The sequence below is a fragment of the Cavia porcellus genome, unplaced genomic scaffold (assembly GCF_034190915.1).
Source record: "Cavia porcellus strain 051 isolate PalLab524CR breed Dunkin Hartley unplaced genomic scaffold, mCavPor4.1 scaffold_6, whole genome shotgun sequence".
Taxonomy (NCBI): domain Eukaryota; kingdom Metazoa; phylum Chordata; class Mammalia; order Rodentia; family Caviidae; genus Cavia; species Cavia porcellus.
Window position 1 is genome coordinate 1,655,383 of NW_026947489.1, and position 13,672 is coordinate 1,669,054.

Here is a 13,672-nt window from a genome sequence, read left to right on the forward strand (position 1 = left end):
CTGTACTAGAAAATCATTCCTGCTGCTGCTGTCAGTGTACCCGATGGAGCTCACGCGTGGCCCTCACACTGGAGCACAGCGATGTGCACCCACTCCCTGTCATGGCGCAGGGGCCCTGCCATCCTGACAGCCCACAGACCTCGTGAGCTTCGGGTGTGTGATGAGGTGGTGGTAGCGGGGCCCAGGATGGCCCAGGCCCATGCGCTGGTTCTGCCCTGGGCCAGAGGCTTGTGGCCTCTCCTTGACCCCGTGGAGGAAACAGAGTGAGAGCTGGATATGTCTCCCGGGTGGGTCGGGCTGCTGGTTCTGAACAGGCCCAGGACAGGAGCGGCTCCGTGCCACATGGGCCCATAGCTCGGAAGACCCCATGCTAGTGGGGTCTCTGCAGAACGCATGGGGGTCTGGGCTGTTCCTAGCATCAGGGTCTAGTGCTGGCCAACTGTGAGAGAGGACGAGAGGCCATGAGGCATGGTGAGCCTGGGCAGGGGGCAGTCCAGAGACGGTTTGGTTGCCGTGGCACCAGCAGCAGTAAGACAGACAGGGGCATGGCTTCCCCTGGGGGCAGCACTCCCACCGCTGCGGGGCTTGCAGCTTGCCAGGGCTTGGACCGAGGCCAAGGGCCCAGGGTGGCTCCATCCCCAGGGTGGGTGGCAGGTTAATGGCCCTGTGTGGTCTGGGGACCGTCCCCTGGGGACTGACTTAGCAGCCTGCCCACCCCGAGGTGCCCTGAGCTGCTCGGTCCCTGCGCTGCTCGGTCCCTGCTGTGGTGTCAGAGCAAAGGCCACGTGCTGGGCTGTGGTTTTTCTGGCTGGGGACGTGGAGGTGGGAAACCAGAGGCCATGGCCACCTCCATCTGTGGGTGCCCTCTGGCTGCCTGTGAGAGCTGGAGGTACAGGGTGGGCGTGGGCAGGAATGGGCCAAGCCCCTAGAGTGACACCCCATGCCCAACTGCCTGTCGCACCTCACCCTCCTCCTCACCCTACTTGGGGGCCAGACTTCCAGTGCAGGAACATGGGGTTGCTTCAAACCAAGCGCACCCCTCAGTTGCCCCACAGCTGTTGCAGGGCTCACCCCACACCTCCGCTGTGCTCACTGCCCGTGACCGGCCAAATGCAGGGCCCAGCAGGGCTGTTCCAGGCCTGGCCTGCAGAAGGCACTGTTGACCTTCTCATATCATTTATTTTAGTTCCTTATTTTTCAAATGGACACAAAGTTGTACATCCCCCTTCCGGTACCCCATGCTGTGTGGATAGGTTTACATGGGTAATGTTTAAACCTGGGGGACGTAGCTATCTCAAACACGGTCTCTTCTTGGAGGTGAAGACATCCCAGATCTTCTCTTCTGGCTCCCCTGGATCTGGCCAGTGCCCTCGGTGCCCCTGCCCCCTCCTCCCATCTCACAGCACCTGGACCCTGGGCCCCTGCCCTGCTCCAGCTGGCTGGGGAAGCACGGAGCCACTCCAGTGTCCAGGAGGCTCCACGTACGAGTGAGCTCACGCGGTACTTGTCTTTCCGTCTGGCCGACATCACACAGCCCAACGAGCTCCAGGTCCAGGCCGTCCTGGGTCCCCATATCTGCCTGCACTGCCAGCGGAGTGGCGCGCAGAAGCTGCTCTCCTGGCCCTTGCGATGTCTCCCACTTCCCCTGGACACACCCCAGGCAGCGTTGCCTTCCACTTTAGTTTCTTCATGGCCTGATGCTCTCCACGGTGGCCGCTCTGATTTCCATCCCTGCCTGTGGCGGCCGAGGGCTCCTGCCCCTGCACGACCTGCAGGAAGCCGCGTCTGTGACTGCCCGGCTGTCGCACGCAGCAGTCCACTCAGGGATTTTGGGCTCCATCCTAAAACTGTAGGCTCGTCGGGCTCGGAAATTCTCAGGGACCAAGGAGAAATGCTTCCTGTTAAATCTGAAGCTGGTTCTGGCCTGGCCAGCTGGGGTCCTCACACTGAGCCTGCAGGCAGCCCTGGAGCACACCGTACTGTCAGGGTGACTCGCCAGCGCCCAGGGCTAGCAAGGCTCTCCCTGCACTGTGGCGGTGGTAGAGGGCGATGCCTGGCTCCCAAGGGGAAGATGTGGGATGACTTGGTGGCCAGTCTCACATTCGCTGTCTCTGTCACCTTAGCGTGGTCACATTGATTTGAGTTCCAGGGAGTGGGACAAACATGACATCCCCCGTACATTGTGGCGGCTGATGGACCTCAGAGGTCCCTGACCTCGGGGTCACCTTTCTCCAAATCAGAACACAGCTCATACATGCTGAGAGGTGGTTTCTGCTGGTTTGGGCACTGAATGACCAGGCCAGGGGCCAGGACAGGAGGAGGGAGACCTCCCCCACTCTGCTCCAGAAGGTGTAGTGACCTCTGCCTGGGCCTGGCCTCCTCCCCCACCACCCTAACCCTACCCAAGTCCTGCTGCCCCACAGCCTCACTCTGGGACCATCCTTGGGGAGCTGCCCCCCTGCCTTTAACCTTGGCCAGCTTCCTGAAGGTCTCCCCTTCAGGGCTCTCCAACCCTGCTTTCCCTCGAGGGTGGGACCAGGGAGGGCCCTGCCGGGAGGGGCCTCGACTGATGACCATCAGGGACAGGGTTGCCCCCACCACTCTGGTTAGCACCCCAACTTTGGCTATGGCTGGGCAGAGCAGCAGGCGTGGGGATGCCCTCTGAGGACTCCGGGTAGCACCTCTCTGTGACAGGGCTACCAGGGGCACTGCAGGTGGCCATGGTCACAAGTCAGGATGGGTCCTCAATAGCCAGTCCAAGGAGCACAGCCACCCCCTGGACAGGGTGGGCTTGGGGAACTCTGCACTTGGCATCTGGAGTTGAGTTAATCTCTGGCGTCTGGGGACATTCGAACTGCTGAAGGCACTCAAGACCACTGTGTTCCCCCTTAACAGCAGACAGCGCCGTGGCAGCATGTACTTCTGCTGTCTCTCCCTCTGCGTGGGCGGCCTCAGACCTGACGGTGCAGGTCCTGGCATGGAGGCCTCAGGGGTGTGCGGAGAGCAAGCACTGGGGCCCGCCTCCCTGTGAGGGAGATGAGAGGAAAAATGGAAGTGACTGACGTGTTCGATTCGGGGGCTCTACAGGATTGCGTGCACATTAGGTGCCACATTTTTGGGTCCCATGAGAATGCTACCCTCTCCCTCAAAGTAAGATCGAGCCAGAAAATACCAACCACCCTCGAAAATCAGCAGTCAGAACTGCCGGCCCACACCCTCACTGTGCTCTTGCTTGGTGGCTGTAAGGGAGAGGCCAGGTCGGCTGATGAGGGCTGGCTTTTCTCTAGTGCTCCAGGCTGACTTTTTCCAGCTAGGTCTTATTTTGGGGGAACCATAGTAAGTATGAAGCTCGGCAGCAATGCAGAAACAAGCTGTGCTGTGGTGCGACAGCCTGACGTGAAGCCGACAGCTGACAGCATCTGAAGAATCCAGCCTGCGCGTGGAGGCGGGGGAGACCGCCAGTCAGCTTCGGGCCAGGCTTGGGAGAGACTCTTACAGTTCCTGTCCTTTCTCAAGTTTACTGTTCCCTCCTGGCACCAAAGGAGAGCCCGCTGTGAGTGTGCTTGAGACTGGAGGTCCGGTCCTGTAGATTGGGGTGGGCAGGATTCTGGGTTCTGCAAGTTCCCAGGGTCCCAGAGGGCAGCTCCAGCCCTGGGGAACCCTGCTCACACTCCAGGGCTCCTAGGACCCTGCATGAGCTGCCTGGAGAGGCTCCCAGCATCCCTGAGTTAGGTTCCAGGGGCAGCTGCCGGGCTGCAGACGATGCCAGGGATCTGCTTCAGACCCAGCCCTGCCGGTGTCACGGCCACTGTCTCCGCACTGTCCCTCTGTATCCTCACAGTGGGAAGGGGACACCCAGAAGCTGGGAGCCGCCTGCACACTGGTGGCCTTGTCTGTTCTCAGGGCTTACCTGGAGGTGACATGCTTTGGAAACTCATTTCCTGAGTGGCCTGGGGGCCTGGGGACCATGGCAAAGGAGCAGACAAGAGAAGGCCGAGGTCCCCATCGCCCCAGAGGAGACACAGGCCACGCCTCAGGAGGACGCAGCTTGGAGGGAGGGACGCAGGCGGTCTGGCTTCACACTGCATTGGAGGACAATGCACCCACCTCCCTCGAGGTCAGGCCCTGGGAGTGTCCTCTGCCCAGGGGTCCTGGCTAGGATCCATCCACAGGAGAGGGGACCCAGCTTCTCCAGGAAGGCGGAGCCAGCCAGGACCCTCGCGCCTGCCAGGGAGTCTCATGTCATGCCACAGCCACTGCTGAGGTAGATGCTCCTTCCCCGTTTCACCGGAAGCGGACCTATTTGGGGGTCACACAAGAAGACAGAGGAGTTGGGGCACAGGAGCAGGGTGCTAGTCTAGAACAGAACTCCTGCTGCAGGGTCACGGTGGGGTGAGGGAAGAGAAGGAGACATGTTCCTCTCCCTACATCGACAGGTAAAGCCCTCCTCCTGCACTTTCAGTCTTCTAAGGAAAATGCACCCCAAACCCCCAAAACAAAAACGCAGTGAGGCTTCCCCTCCCCACCCTACAGTGGGGGACAGAGGTGATGCTCAAGGCTGTGCTCCTCTGAGCACCCAGGGCCAACAGAGCCCAGGTCTCCACTCAGACCTTGTGCCCCAGGGTTTCGGGGTACAGTGGTTTTCTGGGAGGAGCAGCCTCGTGTAGTCAGGAGGCCCCAGGAGTCCCGCCCCGGAGTCTGCTGTCCCTACACACCACATAAATTTGGCTAAAAAATACCTGTAGAAAAGGCTGCAGAAATATATCAAAATGGGCAGATTCTGGGAGGTGGGATTAAAGAGCTATTTTCTCCTGTTTGTCTGCATTTTCCCAAGCTTCTAAAATGTGCATTCACTTAAAACAGGAAAAATATCTCCCTTCTGTGTGTTGGTTTTAAAAAATACTGCTTCAAAGAGTCCTGTGAACTTCTGTTAGCTTTCAGAGGGGACCTGTCCCTGTCCCCCTCTGCTCCACTCCTGTCTCTGGGCTGTGGCACAGCCACAGGAGGTGTCTGCAGGGCCCATGTGCTGTGCAGCATTCTAAGGACAGAGCTCCTGGGAGCCAGGCAACTGTCGTGTGATGGATGCCGGTCTGGACTGGGATCCCAGAGGCACACAGGAGCTGGCACAGGGCCCATCCCCCAGGTCCCAGGGTGCCAGCCGAGTCTGGGATCAGTGCCCTTGTCCCCAGCCCACACCCCAGCACCAGGGCACCCGGCGGCGTGTGACAGCCGGAGGTGCTGAGGCGAGCCTGTGCCATCCCCAGCCTCCAGTGCTGCAAGCTGGAGGTGGAGGCGGGGGTGCCAGGGCCTCGGTCCCCATCCACCCCCTCGCAGCCTCAGTCGTCCAGGTGCTGCTCCTCCCAGGTGGACGTGGGGATGGCGCTGTAGGGGTCCATGATGACCTTGGCACAGCGGATGATCATCACGACCAGGAAGAGGCAGAGGAAGACGAAGCAGGCCAGCGTCAGGCCCTTGTCCACGTCGACGTAGGCGGGCTCAGGCGTGGGTTCCTCCATCGTGCGGCAGCAGCTGTGGGCTTCTCCTCGGGTTCGGGCTGGCCGGGTACCATCTTCCACTCCTGGGGGAGCCACAGTAGCAGACGGCGTCACGGCCACTTCTACTCCGTGGGGTGATAGGGCTTCCCTCCCGGAACCCACAGGTACAGCCCACAGCCTGGGCTCGCAGGAGAACGGGGCAGCAGAGGCAGGCATAATGGGAGCCCAGAAGTGCGGCCTTCCCTCAAGGTGGAGGCCAAGGCCGTGCTGTGCCCAGCTGGGCTTCCCAGTCCCACGCATGTGTAGGTGGATCCCAGGGCTGAGGCCAGCATGCGGGTGGACTGAGGGAACACTGTCCAGGAGGGCTGGGACTGAGTGGCTGCAGCCCCTTCCCTCCTGAGCCTCACTGGAGCGCTGAGGGGAGGTGGGGGGACCATGGGCAGCCCCACCCACCCACTCCTACCGCTGTCATCCACTGGCTGACATTCACCCTGGGGGACTCAGTGGCTTGGCTTCCTGGGGGAGGGGGCAGTGCAGTCCAACCTGCCTGCCGAGATCCAGCCACAGGTCCTTGGAGACAGGGACGGTCCCCACACAGCCACCCCATCCTTGTGGAGTCTGTGGAGACCTCCCGACAGCCCAGGAAGCACTGGGCCACATGTGCATAAAGGTGGAAGCTGCACCTCCAAGCAAGGAAATGACCCAGACCCAGACCCAGATCCCATCTCCTGGGGCCCTGGTGGAAGGCAGAATGGGGACTGCCCTATCCAAGCTTTGCTAGGGTCCCCGAGCAGACACTGGACCACCTGGGCCCGACACACCTGCAGCCACAGGCACTGCATGTCACCCTCGGACTGCACTCTGCCTCATTCACTCCCGGGGACACCAACCTGCAACGAGCTGTCACCACTTCATAAGGACCTCGGCTCGGGCGGCTGTGGGAGGAGGGGAGGGTGGCCGGACATCACAGCAGAAGCCAGTGGACGCAGTGCAGCCTTCCCGGGGCTGGCGCGGCCGGCCAGCAGAGCTGAAACAGGATCTGTGACTTCCTGCGATCCTGGCTGTGCTTCTTGGGCCGGTGGGAGTGGCAGCTCTGTCACCGATGCTGGCTCTTCTTTCTTTCTTTTTAAATATAGAGAGATTGTAGCAAAGTACATGCAACATAACATTTACTTCTTTACCTCCCTAAGTGTGCGATTCCAGTGGTATTAGGCACATCTTTACTGCTCATCTGTCTCTGGGACTTTTCGGCTGGCACACACAACTCTGTGATTAACCACTACGCTTCCATTCTCCCCACCCCATCCCCTGGCAACCACCATCAGTGTAAATTCGACCACTTTGGGTCCCGTTATGGCTTATATCCAGGTGTCCCCCAAAGCTTCATGCTTTCACAGGTGGGCTTTTGGAGCTGGCTGGAGCTAGGTTGTGCGGCAGTCTATTAGTCCACAGATTGGATTTAGCAGTTCTGGGTGGGGACAGCACGAAGCCCCTCCCCACCCCGGGTGTGGGTGCGGCCAGTCAGTAGGCTCGTAGTTTGGATGGGCTAGAAGGGGACAGAGAGAAGCAGGGTGCTGCTGCTGCTGCTGCCGCCCACCGCCTCCTTCCCGCCTGCTTCACCTTGGGCTGCTTCTCCTCTGCCCGCACCCTACCTTGGAGCCAGCCAGCTACGGACTCAAAGCTCTGCAGACTGTGAGCTAGGATCAACCTTTCCTCCTTTAACTCGGTGTCGAGCATTTGTCTTAGCGATGAGAAAGGTATGAGACGTGGTGCCTGCAGCTCGTTCAGCCCTGGCCCTCTCGTGTGGGCCTTGTTTACAGAAGAGCGGTTCCACGGGAGGGCCACGTCCATTGAACGGCTAGGGCTACATTCTGTTAACCTTCTTAGAAGTCACCCGCCCCCGCGAGCTGCTGTCTACTGGTGAAGGCTGGCAGGGGCTGCTGGCCTACAGCCAGTTGTCTGGCTTTTTTATTTTTGCCAATTTGAGAGAGAACGTTTTCTAGAGTGTTTTCTTCACATTTTATTTGAACAGAGTCCTATCTACAGAAAAGCTGAGAAAATGCTACAGACAGCAGGACACACATATCCGTCACTGAGCTGACACTTGTTAATATTTTACTATCTTCCATTTTTATTCATTTATTCACCCTTATTTTTTCCCCGAGGTACTGGAGATTGAACCTAGGACCTCACATTGTGCTACATCCTAACCGTTTGTTTATTTATTTATTGCTTATATGTTACTCTTAGATAGGGTCTCACTAGGTTCCTAAATTCCTAAATTCCTAAATTCCAGGCTGGGCTTGAATTTTTGATACTCCTGCCTCAGCCTCCCAGAGTGCCGGGATTAGAGGTGTGCCCCATTGCACCTGGCTTATTTTTTTTTTAAAATACATTTCAAAGTCAGACACCAATCAGTTTACTTAAAAGCACTTCAATATGTATCTTAGTAGGTAGAATTCAATATTTGTTTATTGTTCTTCAACATTTACCTACAGTGAAATGTAGGCATATTCTGTATTATTTTTGGCATTTGGCAAAACCAAATGCCCTAGAGCTCCTGGGGTAGTTTTGATTTTCATCCCTCACACTGAATGAGGTCACACGTCTTTCCTAGGTTTAGAACCCATCTGTGTTTCTTTTACGCGAACTCTGTTAATATCCTTTATCCATGTTTTCTACTGGGCTTCTTTGATCTGTTTGTTTTTTGACCGTGGAGGCAGAGGATTTAGATAAATGTGTTTATTTTACTTGTTTAGTGTTTATTTTATTTCGCTTGTATTTTTTCCTTACTTCTGACTTGCTGCCCTGTTTTTCTTTTCCACCACCTAATTTTGGTCATCAGCATTAGGTTTCTTTTTCTTTTTTAAATTCACTCTGACACATAAAAATATAAATTGCACACATTAATGGGGAGCCATGTAACGTTTTGACCCGTGTGTACTTAAATCAGGGTAAACAGCGCTCTCTCGCTCTCTCTCTCTCTCTCTCTCTCTCTCTCTCTCTCTCTCTTCAAGCGTGCTTTTTGATTGTGAGAAATCTCAAAACCCTTTTGTCTTGCTTCTTGAAGCATGCTGGACATCGGGGCTGCAGTGGCCCTGCGGGTGGGAGCTGCCTGGGTAACCGTTCCCTGGCGCCCGCAGATGGCCCGGCGCTGTGCCTGCTCAGCGTCAGCTTTGGCTTTGCTCTTTAGAACGTGCTTCGGCCTGATGCCGAAACAGCCGCTGATGTGTCTTCTTCTGTCCAGCAGCTCGGTACTGCGTCCTCCTCGTCTCGTCCTGTCCTGCTGCCGGTTCTGTGGGGTCTGCGGGGTCAGGGGAGGGGACGCTGCAGTGCCCACCTGGCTTCTTCTCAGTTCTGCAGTGACGCTCGGGGTCTTGGGCTGCAGTAGCTCCCATCGTCTCCCTTTGGCTGTAGATTGCACGCGGCGGGTCCTGCAGGAGGGACCGCAGGAAGTCTTCGCGGTTGACTCTTTTGACAAGGCTGCATGTTCTTCTCTGCTTTAGTGGGTTTCTCTTTGTCTTTGGTTTTTAAAAAGTTTTATCACGGATGCAAAGAAGTGTGGTTTTCTCTGTCTTTTCTTAGCGTCTCAACACTTCTGCTTTCTCATGTGATACAGAAAATGCTTGGGTCTTCCTGAAATGTTCATCTGCCGTGTTATTTCTTCCTTCCCTTTCTAGTGCTCAGGTACGCTCTGACCCTTCACTGCATGCATCTTTCTGAATTTCTTTCTTTCTGTGCTGTAGCTGAACATTTTCTGCCCAACCACCTTCCAGGTCTTCTCTTCCATTGTGTCTGCCTGTCCACTAAACTTCCACTAAAGCCGCACTTTTCAGTTTTGGAATCTGTAATCGACCCTTTAAAACAATGCCAATTCTCCATTGACAACGGATACTTTGTGTTTTGTTTCTTTTCTGAACATATTATCCTGTCTGCAGAGTTTACATTGACAGTCCCAGTGTGGGGCTCATCTGTGGTTTGCTGTTGACCTTTTCTTTTGGTTCAGTGTCTTGATGCATCTGATGACAACCCTGTGGTTACTGCCCCTGGGTGCTCTGGGAGGAGGCTGGGTGCAGATGCAGCCCCTTAATCCCATGTGGGCAGGCCAGCGTCTCTTCAGGGTCTCACAGCAGTTTAAGGTGATGCCGTCTGGTTCCAGCCTGAGAACCTGGGGTTCCCTGGGCCTCTCCTTTCCAGCCTGTCTTGAATCCTCCTAGTGCCTTGAAACAATAATTGGTGTTTGACCATTGAAAGAGTTGCTGGCTCAAACTGAACACTGTAACCAGAAAAGGCTGCAGCTAAACTCCTCCCCCACCCTGCCCCCTATGGATTTGATTGTAATCCTATATCCCCATCCTTAAGGACCTGTGCGCCAATGAGATACCTGTGCATCTCTAATGGCCTTTGGGGCACTGCCCTAAGCTTAGGCTATTTAGAGTCCCCCACGCCACGTGTCCGAGAGAGACCTCCAGATTCCAGTGGCCAGTACGCCGGTCTCCTTTCCCGTGTTCCCGGAATAAAGGCCTCTTTTGTCTTATACTCCTCAACTTTTGGAAGCATCTTTTATCCTTTGAAGACAGACCTATCATTTGGTGCCCTGTGACTCGATCGGCGGGTGACTCACTTGGGACACGCGCCCAGTTGGGCCCCTTGCTGATTCACGAACCGAAACCATCACGGCTTGACTCTACGTTCCTCCTACAAACCAAAACCATCACGGCTTGACTCTACGTTCCTCCTACAAACCAAAACCATCACGGCTTGACTCTACGTTCCTCCTACAAACCAAAACCATCACGGCTTAACTCTGCGCTCCTCCTGCCAGGACGCGTTCCATCTCCTGCCAGCTGTCTCCACTCACCGCAACCCCGATTGATTTAAGGTGAGCACGCTCCACAAGACTCTTATCGCTGGGCCCGGACCCAGTCAACTGGTCTATCCCCCGTTTGCATTTGCCTCGCTGCGTGGCGCTACGGGTTACTGATAGCTTTTCCTTTGTGCCACCGGATTTTGCCCGCCCTATTCACCGATGGGTAATTTCCTTCCTACATCCCAAAAAACGCCTCTACAATGTTTAATCTCCAATTTACGTACTTTAAAAATTAAAAATACCATAAAAACTAAATTATTAACTTTTTACTGCCAGGAAGTTTGGCCTACCTACCCACTCCCTGGCAAACGCTGGCCTCCAGAAGGGACGTTCGATGTTTCAATTCTGCAAACGCTCTATGATTTCTGTAAGGCCAGCGATAGAGTCATGGAACTCCAATACATAGAGGCATTTTTGGTTCTGAGGATGCGCCAATCCCTCATTAGATCTTGTGCTCCCGCTGAGATCCTTTTGGCCACCGATACTGTGGCTCAAACTGTTCCATCCTGCCCTCCAGATTCGCTTGAGGACGTACCACCGGTCTTCAGGTCACTGCCACCCGCTTACACAGCTCGTTCTGTCCCATTACCCCTCGCTGGCCAAACCCCTGTGCCCAGTTCCCTCAGTTGTGCGGGTCACCATGTGTCACAGTTACGATCCTCCTCCCCTCCCCCTTCCGCGATGCAGGCTCCTCCTGGCGGCTCTGCTCCGCCTTCTGATACCTTTTCACCGCCTGCGTACCACACTAGGTCACGTTCATTGTGCCCCGCTGGCACACAGCGTGATCTTTTTGGCTTGCGCCGACAGCCGCCATGCCCGCCGTGCTCGGGCAGCTATGCCAGTAACAGGGCGCCGCCATGTTCCGGAAGTTCAGGCAGGTCATGTGGGCATGGAGCACCGCCCAGTTTCCTTAGTTGCGATAGTGACGGGGCGCCGCCATGTTCCGGAAGCTCAGGCGAGCAGCATGGCGACGGAACGCCGCTGGGTTCATTTGGTTGCCGTAGTGATGGGGCGCCGCCATGTTCCGGAAGTTCAGACGCAATGCGTGACGAGGGAGCGCCGTTGGGTTCAGATCGTTGTTATGGCGATGGGCTGCCACCATGCTCAGAGGGGTCACATGCCATGCCAGCCATGTTCATTTGGTTACCATGACAACAGGGGGCAACCTTGTTCTTTCTGGTCTCACGATCAACGGGCGCCCTCTAGTGGCTCCCCTTGTAAACATCAACGGCCGCCCTGTCGTGCTTCTTTTGAGCCACACAATGCCATGTCCACTGCCTGTACTTCCTCCTCAGAGGGTAAGCAGCAGCCGCTCTATAGCCGCTCTTCAGATAACTGCTCACACGTCTACTGGGCGGATAGCTGCTCAGTGGCACTCTCCTCTGCGTCCCTCTCCTCAAGCTCTGCTGCCACTTCGAGAGCAAGCTGGCCCCGAAGGCCTTGTAAATATTCATGTGCCATTTTCTCTTTCTGATTTGTCTCAGATTACCCATAAATTGGGCAGCTTTTCTGTAGACCCACAAAATTATATCAGACAATTTGAATTTATTACCAATTGCTATGATTTACATTTTAAAGATGTTTATGTGATTTTAAATACTACCCTTAGCTCACAAGAACGGAACCAGCTGTGGCAAGCAGCTCGCGAGGAGGCGGACCGAAGACACAGGACAAATACGATTGAGAATGACCCTGGCCCTGTAGCTGTGCCTGACCAAGACCCTAACTGGAACTATCAAAATGGTCAAGGCTCAAGAAAATTACATAAGATGATAGAGTGTCTGATTGTGGGCCTTAATAAGATTGCTCACAAACATACTAATTATAACAAGCTTTTAGAACAGGTCCAAGAGGCTAATGAAAACCCGGCTGTGTTTCTAAATCGGCTTCGGGAAACCTTAATTAAATATACCAATGTAGACCCAGACTCTCATGAAGGGATGATTGTAGTTAATTCCTATTTTATTTCACAGTCTGCCCCTGATATTCGTGCAAAACTACAAAAGGTTGAACAAGGCCCTCAGACTCCACAAGGAGATCTACTTAAATTGGCCTTCCGTGTCTTCAACAACAGAGACAAGCTTCAAAAAGAGGAAAAGCAAGCTCAAAAATTAAGGCTTGCTAAATATCAGTCTGACCTCTTAGCAGTGGCACTCGGGGCTCCCAAAACAAACAATCCACAACAAGGTGTGGCTGCCCAAGCCCCGTTCAGACCATGCTTCAAATGCAACAAGCAAGGACACTGGGCACGAGACTGCCCCAACCCTGGCACTCCTCCTGGGCCCTGCCCAATCTTCAAAGATGAAGGGCATTGGAAGAGCGATTGTCCTAGGCGCCAGCGAGCGACTAGGCCATCCTCTAATCCCTTGCTCTCACAGGAGGCTTCATCAATGCCAGATTCGTCGCTGACTGACCTGCTCGGACTTGCTACAGAAGAATGATGGGGCTCGGGGCTCATGGCCCCCACTCCAGTCACCTTGACGGAGTCCCGAGTCTCATTAGAGGTCTCAGGCAAAATAATATCTCTGCTTGTAGACATGGGGGCCACCTATAGTGTGCTTCCTGAATTTTCAGGACATTGTACTAAGTCTCAGATCTCTGTTGTGGGCGTTGATGGCCAGCCAAATCAACCTTTACAGACTGTGCCTATCCCATGCAGATTCCAGACCCTTTTCTTTACCCATAGCTTCCTCGTAATCCCAACATGTCCCACGGCCCTGTTGGGTAGAGACCTCCTTCAGAAGCTTAATTTTTCCTTCACTTTCTCTCTCCCCACAGCTCTAATCCTCCAAACTGCCTCACAATGCGTCACAAAGCCATTCCCCCCTCTTCCTCCTTCTTTGGTTGACCCCACAGTCTGGGACACATCTAATCCCACTCTGGCTACACATGCCACGCCTGTTTTAATCCGTCTCAAGGATCCCTCAATTTTTCCCTGCGTTCCCCAATACCCCATAGCCCCCCAACATTTAAGGGGGCTTAAACCCATCATTAAGCGGCTTTTAGACAATGGATTTCTTAAACCTACCCATTCACCCCACAATACTCCCATTCTCCCAGTGCTCAAGGCTGATGGGTCCTATCACCTGGTACAGGACCTTAGGGTAATTAACAGTGCTGTTACCCCAACTTACCCAGTGGTGCCAAATCCTTATACCATGCTCTCTCATATCCCTTCCTCCACCACTCACTTTACAGTTATAGATCTTAAAGATGCCTTCTTCACCATCCCCCTACACCCTGATTGCCAGAACCTCTTTGCGTTTACATGGACTGACCCAGACACTCTCAGGTCTCAGCAACTTAC

General features: G+C 55.0%; 2 protein-coding genes across 2 annotated transcripts in view; both read right to left on the reverse strand.

Annotated features, from left to right (window-relative positions):
• Positions 1-1,159: 1,159 nt before the first annotated feature.
• Positions 1,160-5,516, reverse strand: Ctxnd1 (cortexin domain containing 1). The gene has a single exon (XM_023565090.2). The coding sequence runs from the start codon at positions 5,514-5,516 to the stop codon at positions 5,337-5,339; it is 180 nt and encodes a 59-aa protein (XP_023420858.1). The 3' UTR covers positions 1,160-5,336.
• Positions 5,517-6,398: 882 nt separating this feature from the next.
• Positions 6,399-13,672, reverse strand: part of LOC134476221 (collagen, type I, alpha 1a-like) — a 56,733-nt gene continuing 49,459 nt past the window's right edge. Inside the window, exon 3 of the mRNA XM_063249685.1 lies at positions 6,399-6,613. Coding sequence (XP_063105755.1) covers positions 6,399-6,613 — 215 coding nt within the window. The remainder of the gene's footprint in view (positions 6,614-13,672) is intronic.

Excerpts from the sequence above, each read along its gene's own strand:
- Ctxnd1 (XM_023565090.2), bottom strand. The coding sequence starts at position 5,516 with ATGGAGGAACCCACGCCTGAGCCCGCCTACGTCGACGTGGACAAGGGC.